This window comes from Plasmodium fragile (assembly GCF_000956335.1).
Source record: "Plasmodium fragile strain nilgiri unplaced genomic scaffold supercont1.7, whole genome shotgun sequence".
NCBI classification, from domain to species: domain Eukaryota; phylum Apicomplexa; class Aconoidasida; order Haemosporida; family Plasmodiidae; genus Plasmodium; species Plasmodium fragile.
The window spans coordinates 259,691-273,851 of NW_012192587.1; the positions used below are offsets into that span (position 1 = coordinate 259,691).

At 39.4% G+C, this 14,161-nt stretch overlaps 4 protein-coding genes across 4 annotated transcripts; 2 read left to right on the forward strand and 2 right to left on the reverse strand.

The window, feature by feature from the left end:
- Nucleotides 1-2,671: 2,671 nt before the first annotated feature.
- AK88_00891 (uncharacterized protein) lies at nt 2,672-5,038 on the forward strand (the record flags this gene model as incomplete). The annotated part of the gene is made up of 1 exon (XM_012478535.1): nt 2,672-5,038. The coding sequence occupies one exon, from the start codon at nt 2,672-2,674 to the stop codon at nt 5,036-5,038; it is 2,367 nt and encodes a 788-aa protein (XP_012333958.1).
- A 580-nt stretch (nt 5,039-5,618) lies between these two features.
- On the reverse strand, nt 5,619-7,067 carry AK88_00892 (uncharacterized protein; the record flags this gene model as incomplete). The annotated part of the gene is made up of 1 exon (XM_012478536.1): nt 5,619-7,067. The coding sequence occupies one exon, from the start codon at nt 7,065-7,067 to the stop codon at nt 5,619-5,621; it is 1,449 nt and encodes a 482-aa protein (XP_012333959.1).
- A 1,823-nt stretch (nt 7,068-8,890) lies between these two features.
- AK88_00893 (uncharacterized protein) lies at nt 8,891-10,525 on the forward strand (the record flags this gene model as incomplete). Its single annotated transcript, XM_012478537.1, has 1 exon — nt 8,891-10,525. The coding sequence occupies one exon, from the start codon at nt 8,891-8,893 to the stop codon at nt 10,523-10,525; it is 1,635 nt and encodes a 544-aa protein (XP_012333960.1).
- Nucleotides 10,526-11,443: 918 nt separating this feature from the next.
- Nucleotides 11,444-13,125, reverse strand: AK88_00894 (uncharacterized protein; the record flags this gene model as incomplete). Its single annotated transcript, XM_012478538.1, has 7 exons — nt 11,444-11,494; nt 11,778-11,861; nt 11,967-12,035; nt 12,182-12,295; nt 12,495-12,609; nt 12,843-12,934; nt 13,063-13,125. 7 exons carry the CDS (start codon nt 13,123-13,125, stop codon nt 11,444-11,446), a joined length of 588 nt encoding a protein of 195 aa, XP_012333961.1.
- Between the last annotated feature and the right edge of the window lie 1,036 nt (nt 13,126-14,161).

Below are 14,161 nucleotides of genomic sequence, written 5' to 3' on the forward strand. Positions count from 1 at the left end.
TTTGTAGAAAATTTTGCACATGGACTCTTCTGTAAGTTAATTCTTCATTTCATTTGGCATTTTTTTTTGGCATAGGATTTTACATATATCTATGCCTCCCGCGTTCTATTTTATTTTCCCGTTTTGGTTACAATTTATTTTGCACTTAAATATAAATGCAAGAAACGCAAGCGCCCCCTTTAAATGCATTTTACATTTCACATTTCCCCTTTTTTTTCTAATTATCCGTGTTGCTGCACCATCGGTTTGGTGAATATATTGCTGTGCTAGCGGCGTAAAAAGGTGGCCACGAAATGGGGCAACACAAGTAAAAGGCAGAAAATTAGCACAAATAGGAAAACTGAACCAAATGGAAGGCATAATAAAAATTTGAAAAATAAAATTAAAAAATACAACTTCAAAATGAACAACATCGCGGTTGTAGTATGGCAAAAAAAAAAAAACAAAAAAAACAAAATACAAGATCGAAACATGCGCGGTAAAACAGGTCCAATTTTGCACAGTGATAAAATTATAGAGTAGAGCTACATAGGCCTGGATAATCTTTTTTAAAGGAAAAAAAAATTGCTGCAATAAACATGCAGGCGAGCATGAGGAGCACCTTTAATGCAAAATGGGGGAAAATATGTTGCATACACGCATATGATTCACTTTTATTAATTTCATTTCTCCTTTACAAAATATCTCCTCCGAAAATGTAATAAAATATCGCAAGTTTTTTTGGTTTTTTCGGATAGCCATTTTTGCCGCCTGAAAATGTTGATCTATGTTCTCTTACGTTCCTGCGTTGCGTCGACAGGGGTGTGATATGTTCTACAGAATCGTGTGAACACCTTTTCTGTAACAATTTTGTGCGTAAACAAAAGGAGGTAGAGGAGGAACATGTTGAGATATGCATGTCATGGCACAATGATAAAAATATGAAGAAGGCGCTGACAACTTACTGCCCACACGGTGCACGCATCTCCATGTGTAAACACTGATTACTTATGTGTGTACTTTTATATGTATACCTATGCGGAAATTTAGCGCCAAAACGCCTTGCATGTGACGGTATGGAACAATGTAAAATGTGGATAACCCTCTGTTTTGTTCTGCTAATGTTATGAATCTTCACAAATTGAAAGAGAAAAACTGTAAGAGTCATTTCCAAATGAGTAAATCTACAATTGTGCTTATCAGGAAATAATATACTTCCAAGTCTATGCCGTTGGAGCAATCTCAACGCTTAAGGTTTTTCATTCTCTCATGGGATCCTCTTACACATGGTGGATGGTTTTACCTGACCTGTTAACAATTTTTTTTTTTTTTTCACACATAACAGCAAAATGGAAAAGTAGTAAAAACAAAATAGAGAATGGGACAGATCTATAAAAGCATAGAATTGATCTTTCGACTTTCTTCCCTTTTTTATTGCACATGTTTAAAGGTTAACATCAGAGTGTGTAGCGCAAATAGCATTTTTTTTTGTCCCCCCTGTTTTTTACGTTTTAAGTGTGCCAATTTGCCTATGCGTCAAAAAAATAATGGAATGTTAATGTAGCCATAGGCGAAATAACTTTTATCGGTTGATAAAGCTTGTTGCTGCGGACATGCGTATGGAAGGCTCATCTGCGCAAACGCATTTTTGCGTGCCTAGGTATGGTCTAGGGACTTGCTATAGTTTGTGCGTTAAGCACAGTGACACAGATCTGTGACGCATGGAAAGTAACAATTTCGAAGCAAATGCGCATGCACATTCTTCCTATATCGCGTAACCTGTTTTTTATTTTATTTTTTATTTATTTATTTTCTTTCCTGCCACACCAAAGGGAACATCCGTGTATAGATTTACTGACCTGCACAATTTATGCAAACCTATATGGTTATCCCCCTTTGCAGTGTATTTCGTTTTTTGCGGTCAATGCTTAAAGTCTTAAGTGGTCTGCTTGGGAGGGGAACTGTGGCATATTTTGATTTAATGCCCCCCTGTGTTGAGCGGAAAAATGGGAGTTTAAAAAAAAAAAAAAAAAAAAAAGAGCACAGGCAAGTGTGCATAAATATACGCATGCACAATTACGCAAATAGGCAAACACGAAAATGCACTAACGTCTTATCAACGTAGCAACATCCATGCCTATTTTCCCACGCAGTAGCATCCAACTTGCGTCTTTTCACTCCTTCACAATTTTTTTTTTTTTTCTGTACCATGCTGTAGCAACTCGCTGATGCTTAAGCTCGCGTTAATCAGACGCAAATGACAAACATTTTGCTCCAAAAATGTAAACGTGCTTTCCATAATAAGTACAAGGTTATGTACACATACAAATGGGGACATGTGTGAGTAAACGTTTGTATACCATGCTTTGATTTATTAAATTTTTTTTTTTTTTTTTTTTTTTTTTGTTAATTAGAGCACGTGTGTAACTTGTAGGTTGTCCATCTACCTTTTTCATGCAATCGCGTTAGTATAGCTTGTTCGGGGGGACACATTTCGTTTTTCCCATTTTGATCCAGCGCGAGGGGTAGGGGTTCGGCCTCATCACTTCGCCTTAGGCAGTTGTGCGAGAGTACACATACGTGCATATATACATATGCCTGAGCACATGTGTATAGATATATGTGCTATGTACTGTTGTAGTTAAGCCCCCTCATGCTCCCAAGTGAAATTTAATTTAAAGACAATCACAAGATGAAGCGAGAGAATAAAAACTCATCAAACACATCAATGAGCATTTTGAAAAAAAGCAACACAACTAAGTTGGGAGGTCTAAAGGCCAGTGCGAAATTTAGGGATACTTATAAGGAGAAATGGAGTGCAAAAAGCACAAAGGACAATGGCATCACCTCCCGCAAGAGCAGCGTCAATCTTATGAAGGTTGCAGCAAGTGTGAACATGAATGAAGAAGAAAGTGGAGTAGGATTAAAAAAGAAAATCCACGATGACAGCAAGAAAATGGAAAAAATTTCCGTCAATGAGAAGTATAACCAGGGGCAGGAAAAAAGCTACAGTAAGGTATATGATGAGAAAAAAAATGTTGAGGATGGGGAAGGGGCGGGCAGTGCTCAATTTAGTGGAGAGGAGGGAAAGGGTAAAGCGGCACATAACGACGGAGAAGAAGAAGACAGTCTGCAAATTAGCATGACAAGGCGCTTATCGAAAATTAGCCAAGCACCGGCGAATGAGGGAGTATCCCCAGAAATGGGTAACATGGCGGCTGGAAATGTACAGGATGGGAAGGAACAGGTCGGAGGTGACGATGCAGCTGCAGATGAAGCGGAAAAGGAAGACGCAGACGAAGGTGTGTCTCCATTGAGCCATAATACTGTGGACGAACTGACGGAGCGATATCGACAGAATGGCAGCAGGGGGGAAGGAGATGAAATTGGCAGGGATGAGTCGAATTGGGAAATCTCATACACTGCCGATGCGACCTTTGCCTCTTCTACCTCTTCTGCCCGTTCTGCGGTTGATTCTGTAGCTGCTCTAGAGGAAGACCAGGAGGACAAGGGGGAGCATAAAGAGGAGGATGTGGCGCATGAGACAAAAGGCATATACCAAAACATCCTAAAAAAATTAAACATGGAGAAAAACGAAGAGCTAGAGAGTAGCCATATCATAATCCTTGGCAATAAGGACGTGGGAAAGTCCTCTTTAGTGAAATCGCTACAAGAAATTTCACTGCAAGGAGATAACAACGATGGAGAAGTGCTATACGGAAATGTGGGTGGAGTTCTACCACTAGATTATGCATGTTTAAGAGTAAAAAATTTAGAAGACAATAAAAAAGCAAATGAAGTGAAAGGGAGTAGTCACGTGTGGATCCTTCAGCACTCTTCATATGTGAGCTCGCTAATTAAAAATTTAAAAAAATTTAAGGACATCAAAAAGGTAGTCATTCTAATATGCACAGATTTGTACAAGCCTTACAATATCATGTCTGACATAAATCAATGGATCGATGTATTGTATGTGATCTTTGAGCACCTTCATGCTGATTACAATATAGAAGTGCTCCGTGAGCTGAAGGAGAGCTTGCAGAGTTATGTGTACAATTATAAAAAAGACGCATTGGAGAGGAAAAAGAAGGAGAAAAAATGCCAAGTTGGTGTGAACCCACAAAATGACACCACTATGGGGGACTCACAACCTATTATGGAAGACTTAACCCTTGAGGGCCACGTCAAACAGCGCACAAGCAGCGCAAACAGTGAGGGAAACACATTCAACGTAGAACGAGACGGACTCATCAAAATCAACATGTCATTCCCAATATTCTTTGTCATTTGCAAATCAGACGGGTATGAAATTTTAAACAATCGAACATATCAAGGGTATATCGATGTGATTATTGCCTACCTGAGAAATCTAGCGGTGAATTACCAGGCAGCTATTATTTTTTGCAACACAGCGAATAATAAGGAAGGAAAAAATGTGAAACTCTTGTACAGGTACATAATGCATCGTATATATAATTTTCCCTTTAGTGATAACGCCATATTGGACGACTACGAAAGGGCGTTTGTGCCCTCAGGCTATGATGACGAGAGCTTAATAAACGAGTCCATACAGAATACGTTCGTGGAAAATTTTAATAAGCCCTATGACTCCATTATCGTGAAGCCCATAACAAATAAAAGCATAGTAGAACACAGCCATAATATTGTTGCTGATATTAATTTCAACGATTTCTTGGCGAACCTAGCCCCACAGGTGGAGTCCAACGGGGCGAGTGGGGCCGATGAGGACGGCGATGATAATAATTGCGACGGTGGTGAGAATATTTGTGATGGTACTCGCCATGACGCTCGAGATAACAATGTTAATTGTACGGACGCAGGGGGTGACAAAATAAAAATCGATGTCACCTTAAACGGAGGGACAGCAGCCATAAAAAACGGAAGCAACAACCAGAACGGCACAAGTAAGGAACAAAATGACAAATCTTTGCACAGTTTTTTTCAAAGCCTGTTAGCAAAGGGTAGATCCAAGTCGCCGAGCGCACCCAGCATAACGCCACAGGTACTGGACAAGAAAAAAAACGTGAACCCGCAGTGAGGGAGGCACTGCAAAAAAAAGGGGGTGGAGGACATTCCATGGGTGAAGTTTTGTACCGAGCCTAGGAAGTCCAATTGGTAGAGAGGCGTGTCCGTCTACCGTACTGTGTTTTTCACGTTTTACAATTTTTGCTTATTTCCTTTTTTCGTTCATTTTCGTGCCCCTGCTGTTGCATCCTAAATATGCCATAATTTGGTGCGCTGTTCCCATTAGCCGTTAGCCGTTTTTTTTTTTTTCGTGTTACTCCTTCGTCCGTGATGGAAGAACATTGGACAAAATCGAATGCACGCATAGACGTGGTGATGGCAAATTTATACGGTGGAAAATTAGACGTAGCGAAAAGGGAAGGAAAAGGCAGGTGACGGGAACCTTGTGCTGGTTCTCCTGCTTATCCATCTGTTGATTCCCGCGCGACCAAAATTAATAGACGCAAAAAAGCACAACACAATATACACACCGTGGGAAAAAAATTCCACTTCGAACGGTGGGAAAAAGATGAAACAGGACAAAAAAGGAAGGAAAAAAAAAAAATAAATAAACAACGAACCAATCTGCGAAGAACAATGTATACGTTCACATTTCACAGAAAGTTCACGAGGTGGAAGAGAAGATTTAGTGACAAACCGAAGATGCTGTCAATATTTCCTTTGATAACTTTTATATGTTTGTGCATGTGAGTATTTTCAATTTTCAATGCCCCTGCGCAAAAGTATATAGAAGAATCATGAAGGATTTTCTTCACTACTGAATCGTCCATGTCATATATATTAACAATAGATTCATCAATTCCGGTGATAATTTTTTCTGTTTCTAATTCGATTAAGGTGATGCTACTATAACTATAGCATTTGTTATTGTTGTAGGACTTGAGGAAGTTAGTAGCTTCCTTTTCATTTTTTGGTTTCTCATATATTTTGTTGTTGCAGTATATGACTTCATCTCCGACCAAGAGCACAACTTTTTTACCTTTACTCAGATCCTTAATTTGTTTTTGTAGTGTAATATCTTTTTTAATCATGTTTAGTAGCTTCAATCCTTTTCCCACTGCTATGTTGGACGTTAGGGTGAGGGGATCGTGGCTTTTCCTGCATCCGATTTTTTTCTCATTGATGTGTATGCGCACTGAGAGGAAGTCGAGGCTGCTCTGCTTCAGTATGTATTTCCTCGAGTTGGAAGTCGACCCCAGCACGAAGAAGTAGTCGCTCAGTGCGTTCATCGCGGCAGTTCCGTTGGTGGTGGCAATCCCGTTTGTCATGGCCTTTGCGTTTGTCAAGTCTCCCCCCGGCAGGTGAGCACAACTCGACGCATGCATATTGGACATGTAATTTGTCCTGTATCTATCGCACACATCGCACTGTTCGCTTTTTTCATCGTAGCACAGGAACAGTACGTTGTTCTGATGATCCCTTGTATTGTACACAATTGTATTTTCCCCCAGCAATTTCATGATTTTTATTTTGTCAAAGTGAGTACACCCCTCCGCAAGGCATTCTGCGAAAGTGAGGCCATCGGAATGCAGCTCCCCTTTCCCCTTATTTTTACCTTTCTCTTTGCTCTTCCCTTGCGCGTCTTTGTTAAGCTCATACGTTGGCAGCAGCTGTTCAGATGATATGGCCTTTCTTTCCGGATTATAGTGCGACAGGGGGTTGCTTGAAGATTCATCCCCATTTTGACAACCCGCATAACCATTACGTAAATTTAATTGTGTTCTCTCTATACCTTCGTGGGTGTCACTCTCATCGTTAGATTCGCTTACCTCGGACGTCTGACCGTTCGTGATGTGATCATACAACTGGTCATCTATTAAATTATTGATCTTGAGTATTTTATGTGTAACATTTTTATTGCATATGCGAGAAGACAAGTGGATAATAATGTCATCGTCAATTTCGAGTTCGAAGTCGTTAAATGAGTGTTTCCTTTTGCTTGCTTCTTTTTCCTTTGATGAGCATGTGCCATTGCTTAGGTCCTTCTTTTTGTTGGGGGAGCTGTGCATCAGCTTGCATTCCTCTCCGTTCGTCGTGCTCATTTTGTTTGGGTGTCTTCTGTTTTATTGAGGTTTGTCTTAGGTGTATATCTGAACGGTGGTCCTATGCAATACTTCTACGCCGCTTCCCCCGGCAGGTTTAATAGTTGAGCGCTTTTTGCCGATCACTGCAGCACACGTATTTGAGTCTTCAAAACGGACTTATGTCATCGTCACGCTAATTCAGGAGGGGAACCTGCATTCCTTTCTTGCATATATTGTTCATCCACAATTTTAGTAGTTTTTCTTGAATTTACAAAATTGTGAGTTTTGCTTTATTTTTATTTTATTTATTTATTTATTTATTTTTTCGAAATTAATTTGGAGCAAATGGGACTCCATGTGTGCAGGGGTATGCATACTTAGGATCGATTATTTATGCTGGCCACATGAGCTAGCATCGAAGGTGGATCATTAGGAGAGTCATTTAAACACGTTCCATGTAGAGGAAGTGGAAGAAGGATGTTTCCCTTTTTTGTAAATTTTTGGTGACAGTCTAAAATGACGTGAATAGGGGACCCTACAAAAAAAAAAAAAGAAGCTAACAATGAAGACATGCAGATGTAAGCTCTGAATTTTCTAAATCTCTGATGAGCCTTAAAAGGAGATGAACTGTGATATCTGCGTTGGGGCAGGAAGTAGGTAATCATCTCTACGTGTACATAATGGATTTTCGAAATTGAGTCTAACTCACTTTAACGGTTCATCGGAACGGTTTCAAAGAAAGGTCATGAGCGATATATGACTGGTTTTGGGAGGACGACAATGTGATGAAAAAATTAATATTTGTGAAGGTTTCCAGTTCTGCTTTAAGAAGCATTATGCTGGTGATATGTACACGTGTATGGCAAGGTTTGCCATGGGAAAAAAATATACATATATATATACCTTAAAATTATTTAGCGTGAATGTTTATATAACTTGTACGATGCGGCAAACATATTTAGGTTCCCGTGAGGCACTTTAAATGAGGCTCGCGCAAAAAGGGAAGAGAGGGACGTGTACCAGCTTTTTAAAGATTGTTTTAATTTCAGCATAGGAGAAATGATTAGGGGGCAGGGAAAATGCAACAGTCATATGGAACGATTTTTTTTTTTTTTTTTCTTTACTGTTATAAGACGCAGTTGTGAGGGTGCTCATCGGTTTGACCTTTTTCTGTGGGCGAAGGGAACGTGAAATTTCCTACAGTGCATGTGCTTGCCAAATGGGAAAAGGAATGACTTAGGGTGAGCGCGCTCCTTTTTGTTCAAATGTACATATGAGATTCTATGTACATAAACGTATACATGTCTTTGCAAACATATGACTGAAATGTTTTACGATTAGGGAACATTTGCTCCCATTCTTTGCAAGTCAAGCTCTAGATGTTCATTGCTACGTGAGGGGACTTGCTTGAGTCAACGCGGCCTCCGCTGCTTTCACACAGAAGTAGGAACAAAATAGATCGCTCTTAAAATGCTGCAAACTTTACATACACTCGTTGTGAAAGTGCCACCGTGTGAAGTGATCGTCCGAGAACAACGCTATGCGGGTGTATAAACGTGGCGTCGCTGATGAAGGGAATTCCTCACAAACATGATTCGTGCGTCATCACCCCCATGACGACATCCCTGCGTTCATGTTGTGCATGTGTATTTAGGAGGAACCATAGATGCGGCGCAAATTAGTGAGATTCATTTTGCAAATTGGCGCTGCATTATTGTATCATGTTTGATGTTCACCCATAGGTTTTCTTTTTTCTTTTTTTTTTCTTTTTTTGTTTGTTGACCCCTTTTTTTTTCCTGTACTCCACAACCGCTGCGACCCACTTGCGCACTCATACAATTATGAATTTGAAAATTCTGCCCCTGTTTATATTCCCATTTCTTCCACGTAATGAGGCAAAAAGGACAGAAAATGAAAAATTCTTTTTGAGTAAGAAGCAGGGGTTGTTATTTCCCCCCCAAAGTGTGTACAGGTCAGCGCAAAGGGGAAAACACGGACGCTACCTCTTTATAGGGAATAATAACAAGGAGAGCAGTGGTCCCCAAAATGTAAAAAAAAATGCACCCACAACTATTTGCACGTTAAAAAATGATGGTTCTCACGTGAAGGAGCAATTAGGTGGTGTAAGGAACCGGATAATTAATTTTTTCAGGAGAGAAAAAACCATGATCGATAAGATAAAAGATTTAAATGAGCAAGAGAGTCTTTGGTTTGTCACTGGGTATGCCAAAAATCTTTTTAGTGAAAATTCTTATTATCACATTATGGGTTTCGAGCACATAAAAGAGGTGGACTTGAAGACACTGACTCGTTTGAATATGGTTCCCCCTTTGGACAATTTGCTGCCTGGTGATGGTGCGCGGAAGGACAAATATGTGGTGTCCGCCGCCTACAGAGTGGACAAGCGCGTGGTGCTTTACAAAAATGGGCAGTCTTCGCCTACGGGGGGCACAGAGGACGCAACGGCCTCGTCCAGTGCTCCGCCCAACTCCATGTCGAGAAGCACTTCTGGAAGCTCCGGAAGAATTCCCACCGCCGATCCCTGCATGCACCAGAACTACATCCTCAGCTCTTACTCCTATTTCATATTCTACGTGTACGATAAAGAAGAGAAAAAATTTTACATATGCACAAGGGACATGAACGATGAGTGTTCCCTGTACGAAATGGACAATGTAGACACAGAAGACCTGCACCATTTTCTGTACAATTACACCTCAAGCAAAAAGGACCTAAAAAATTTGGACGTCGTCTCTTTGATTAAGAAGAACAGGACGGCTAAACGTGCAACAGAAGACTTGTCCACCGAGGAACTTTTAAATGTGCACAATTATACAAATAAATTTAATTCGTATTTGAAAAGGTTATTCAACGTGTGCTACAACTCAGACATCCTCTTGGAAAATAGAATGAACAGAAAATATGAACAGCCACACATTACCTTCATTTTTGGAAACATCAATTTTTTATTTAAAAATAAAACCTACATGGAATATTTAAAAAATTTTTTTCTTAAAAATGATCAAAAGAAAAGTCTGCTCGAACTTATATTTAAGGATAACAAGGGGTACAAGTTTTACGTCCAGAATGACGTCACAGATAGATCATCATACGTTCTGAGGTGCACCAAAATTAACAGGAAAAAATTCGACATGGTGTGCCAAAAATTGCGTACAATTTTTGAATATAAAAATTGTAATGCAAAGGGGAAGGAACAGGACGAAGTGGAGGATCCTTTTTTTGTTTACGCGAAAATTTTATTTGATAGTTATGCGAATGATTTGGCTAATAATGAAAGAAACAAAAATTTCCGTGGACACGAAAATTACGCCCACAGGAGTATTTACGTAAACATCGGCTCAAACGATTATTTTGTAAGCGGAGAAGACATCCCATTTAGCACCGCTGAAGAAGGTTTGTTATTCACCTTGACAAAGAATTTTGTGGACAGCTTAGTTTCCTGTATACATGTGTGACCCCTTGTTTTGTATGTGGCGCAGGCGTAGCACTGCGCCTAGTTGGTCCTCTTGCGCACGCTGTGCGTAAGCTTCGCCGCACTTTTAACCTCCACCTAGCGTTAATCCCAATTTGTGTTTTTCCTTATTCTTTTTTTCCCCATTTTTGGAAAAATATTTCCTGTTTTCCCTAGTTTGTCTAACACTTTATTATAGTACACTGTACTGTCATAAATTACGTTTTCTTTTTGTCCTCTCTTTTTTTTTTTTTTTTTTTTTTTCCCCCGTTTTTTTTTTTTTTTTTTTTTTTTTTTTGTGTACAATATGAATTGCGCATTCAGAATGTGTTTATGATTTACTCCCTTTTGAGGCCAAAAACAAAATATCATATTTGGAAGTGTGCGAGTTTTTTTTTTTTTTTTTTTTTTTCCTCAGGTCAGGCAAAAAAAAAAAAAAAAAAAAAAAAAAAAAAAAATGGCTGTATACTTTTCCTCGCACGGGTGTCCCCTTTTACGTATGAATAAAACAAAATTGTAGAGAAAAATTTAAGGCTACAATGTTAATAGACCCATAGTGGGTATATAAATTTTGTGTGTGCTATTTACACTAAACCAAATGTTGTCGAATGGAGGTAGAGTTACTTGGAGGTATATAAAAGTGTGCACACCTACGTTAACATGTAATCTATGATGTTGTTGGGCATACTTTTTTCCCTTTCGCGGAACAAAAACAAATGTGGGAGAGGACCACGGGGTTTGGGTCTGCTAAGTGTTCTTAAAAAATAAAAATTATATTAAGGAGGCGCAGTGGCACATACAAATATAAATAGATATACGTTCGTACTTTATTACAAATGTGTGTCTATGTGAACGCGGGAGGGGAATGTATAGGACATGACCAAAATGAACCTCCCTTATAATTTTTTTTTTTTCCCTTTTGTCATTTTAAATTTTTTATCCGTTCGCTCATGTTAGAAATTTCTTCCAAATGCTGCAAAAAATACAATAAAATAAGGGGGGGCGGGGGGAATTTAACATCCTTTTTTGTATACTCAACACCACTGATGGCCTATAGGCACTGGATTAATTAGGGATGCACAACACATGACACCATTATATGCGAAAAAAATTTCTTTAAAGATCTTTCTATGTCTTCACATATGTGTACATAACGCTCTACAGTTCTGTGTGTGCGTGTACATGATGCATTGCCTTGTGCTTATTTATGTCCCTTTTGCTTTTCCTTTTACAAATGACAAAAAATGCTGTTTTACCTTATTAATTGAATTTACGGGGCCAAGCTGTCCATCTAGCGTTATTGCATGCTCATCTGCTATTTTGGAGATCAATTCGTCAACCTGTGTGCACAAAAGCGGGAAAGAAAAACAAAAAAAAAATGTATAACATAACGAACTAGTGAAGCGATTTGCTTTCCTTCGCATATATGAATGGTCCTTTTTTACCTCCTCCGTGGGGGCGTTGATCGTAGAGGACGTCTGAACGGTATCGTTTATGAGGTCCGAGCTGATGCTCTGCGGGGGGGAACAAGCAGTGATGGTTTATATATATAAATGAACAAGTACATTTTTGGAGAATTCTCACGGAGCTATGCGCATTTGGACTTATAAATGCACTAAGGTGCTAAAGTGTCTCCCTTGCCTAATCCTGCACAACGTACAATTTCGTCAAAGATGTTTTCTAGTTTCATCACGTCATTCCCAATTTTGATGGCATTGGTCTCAGTGCTTATCTTCTGTATCAGCGGAATCATCATGCTTACGTCTTTAACTAGCTGCAAAGGATGGATGAGAGCGACGTGCACACACACACGTGTATGCATATATATATTCACATGTATGTGAATGTTGATATGCGCATATGTGCCATTATGATGGCTTATCCATCTCTGCCCATGTTTGGACGGGTGGTTTATATCCCACGGGGGCATCGTTCTGTTCGCCCGCTTCTCCTAACATCAACTACAAACTAACCGACGCTGACCTGTGAGCCCCCTCGAGCCTTGATACAAGGATATCCAATTTGTTACTCAAATTGAGGTAGTTAATTTTTTCGTTTTTTTTTCTTATGCATTTTTCTGCATAGAGCCTGTCGGCATGGGGGAAAGTGGAGACACGGTGGGTTAAGGCAGAGAAGGGTACAATGGAAGGCAACTCACAAGAAAAAGAAAAGTGTTTAAAAGAAAATAGACACACAAACAGAAACGGTGTATACTGCCATCGCAATTAGTGATTTTTCCCACTGGTGTAATTAAAAGGTTATATGCATTTATCACAACGTGTGCAAATGAATGCGGCACACCATTTCACAATGTGACCTACCTTGCTATGTCGATCTTCCCTGCCTGTATAGCCTTTTTGACATCGCCTACGAGCTTTTTCTCTTCTAATTCTGACCTGCTTGATAATTTTTCCTAAAAGGGTTGGCATTTGGGGGGGGAATGCAGTGGTGGTGATACAGTGTGGAAACAAAAAAAAAAAAGAAAAAGCGCGGTGTAGTAAGGCGCCAACTGTGTCCTGTATGTATTTTTTCTGTGTTTACTAGTTCCTTCGTTTTTAATTTCAATCGAAAGATGTGATCCTCCGTGGAAACTTGGTTACCCATCGTTTACTTTTAAAACATACAGATGGACGTGTGGGATGTGCACTTGCGGGTACCCCAATTTCAGGAATACATAAAAAAAAAGGGCAACACGGGTGGAAGTTAAATAGGAAAAGAAAACAAGCGAAGGCACTGAAAATTTGTCCAGTAGAGAGGGGCAGGGGAAAAAATAAAAGTGACAAAAGAAACATGTAAAATTTATCACCCAGGGAATTTTTTTTTTTTTTTGTTTCTTTTTACATGCAATAGTCTGTGCTAAGAAAAAGATTATGTCAACATTTAACACGTTTTAATTATGTGCATTGCCGTGGTGTATTGACAGAAATACACAACACTCGCTTAACGTGGGAGGATCATCATATGTGCCTTTATGCACGCAACACATGGGCAGAAAAAAAAAAAAATTCCGAAAAATGTACCCACTTGTATGTTTACGTGACTTGACTGCATTGCGGAAATTGTGTTCAAATGACCCTCGCACAGGAGGAAAAAATTTCACAAAGTGATATATAAAACGTTGTACTATGTTGTGGAAAGCGTTCAGGGAAAGGAATTCACCAATATCATCCATATATTGCCCCCAAAAAAAAAATAAAAAAAAATTGTAAAACCCTAGGACAGTCAAACACAAATTAGCGATTTTTAAAAGTCCTCAGAGAAAGTGACGTTTGCTGCAAAATGGAACAAAAAAAGGAATAAGCAGCATTTTAATTAAGGAAGAACAAAAAAGTAGCATTTCTATTTTTCCCTGCACTTTTCACTTTTTCCTCTTTAGTTTTTCTCCTAGGCGTGGTTTTCCTTCTATGTGCATTTGTAAGTATTGCGCCGCGTGAGCAGTGGAATGGTAAAGGCGTATTATTAAAAAAGGCGCCATTATATTTACCACTACGAGAAGGGAATAGTTTGACAAGTTGAGGAGATTACTCCTCTGTGTTGTTACCGTTGCCTTTTTTAAGGGACTTTCGCGCGCTTAACAATTGAAAGTGCACTCCAGCAGGAAGTTCCCCGAGGAAGGCAACAACACTTGACCCCACACCCC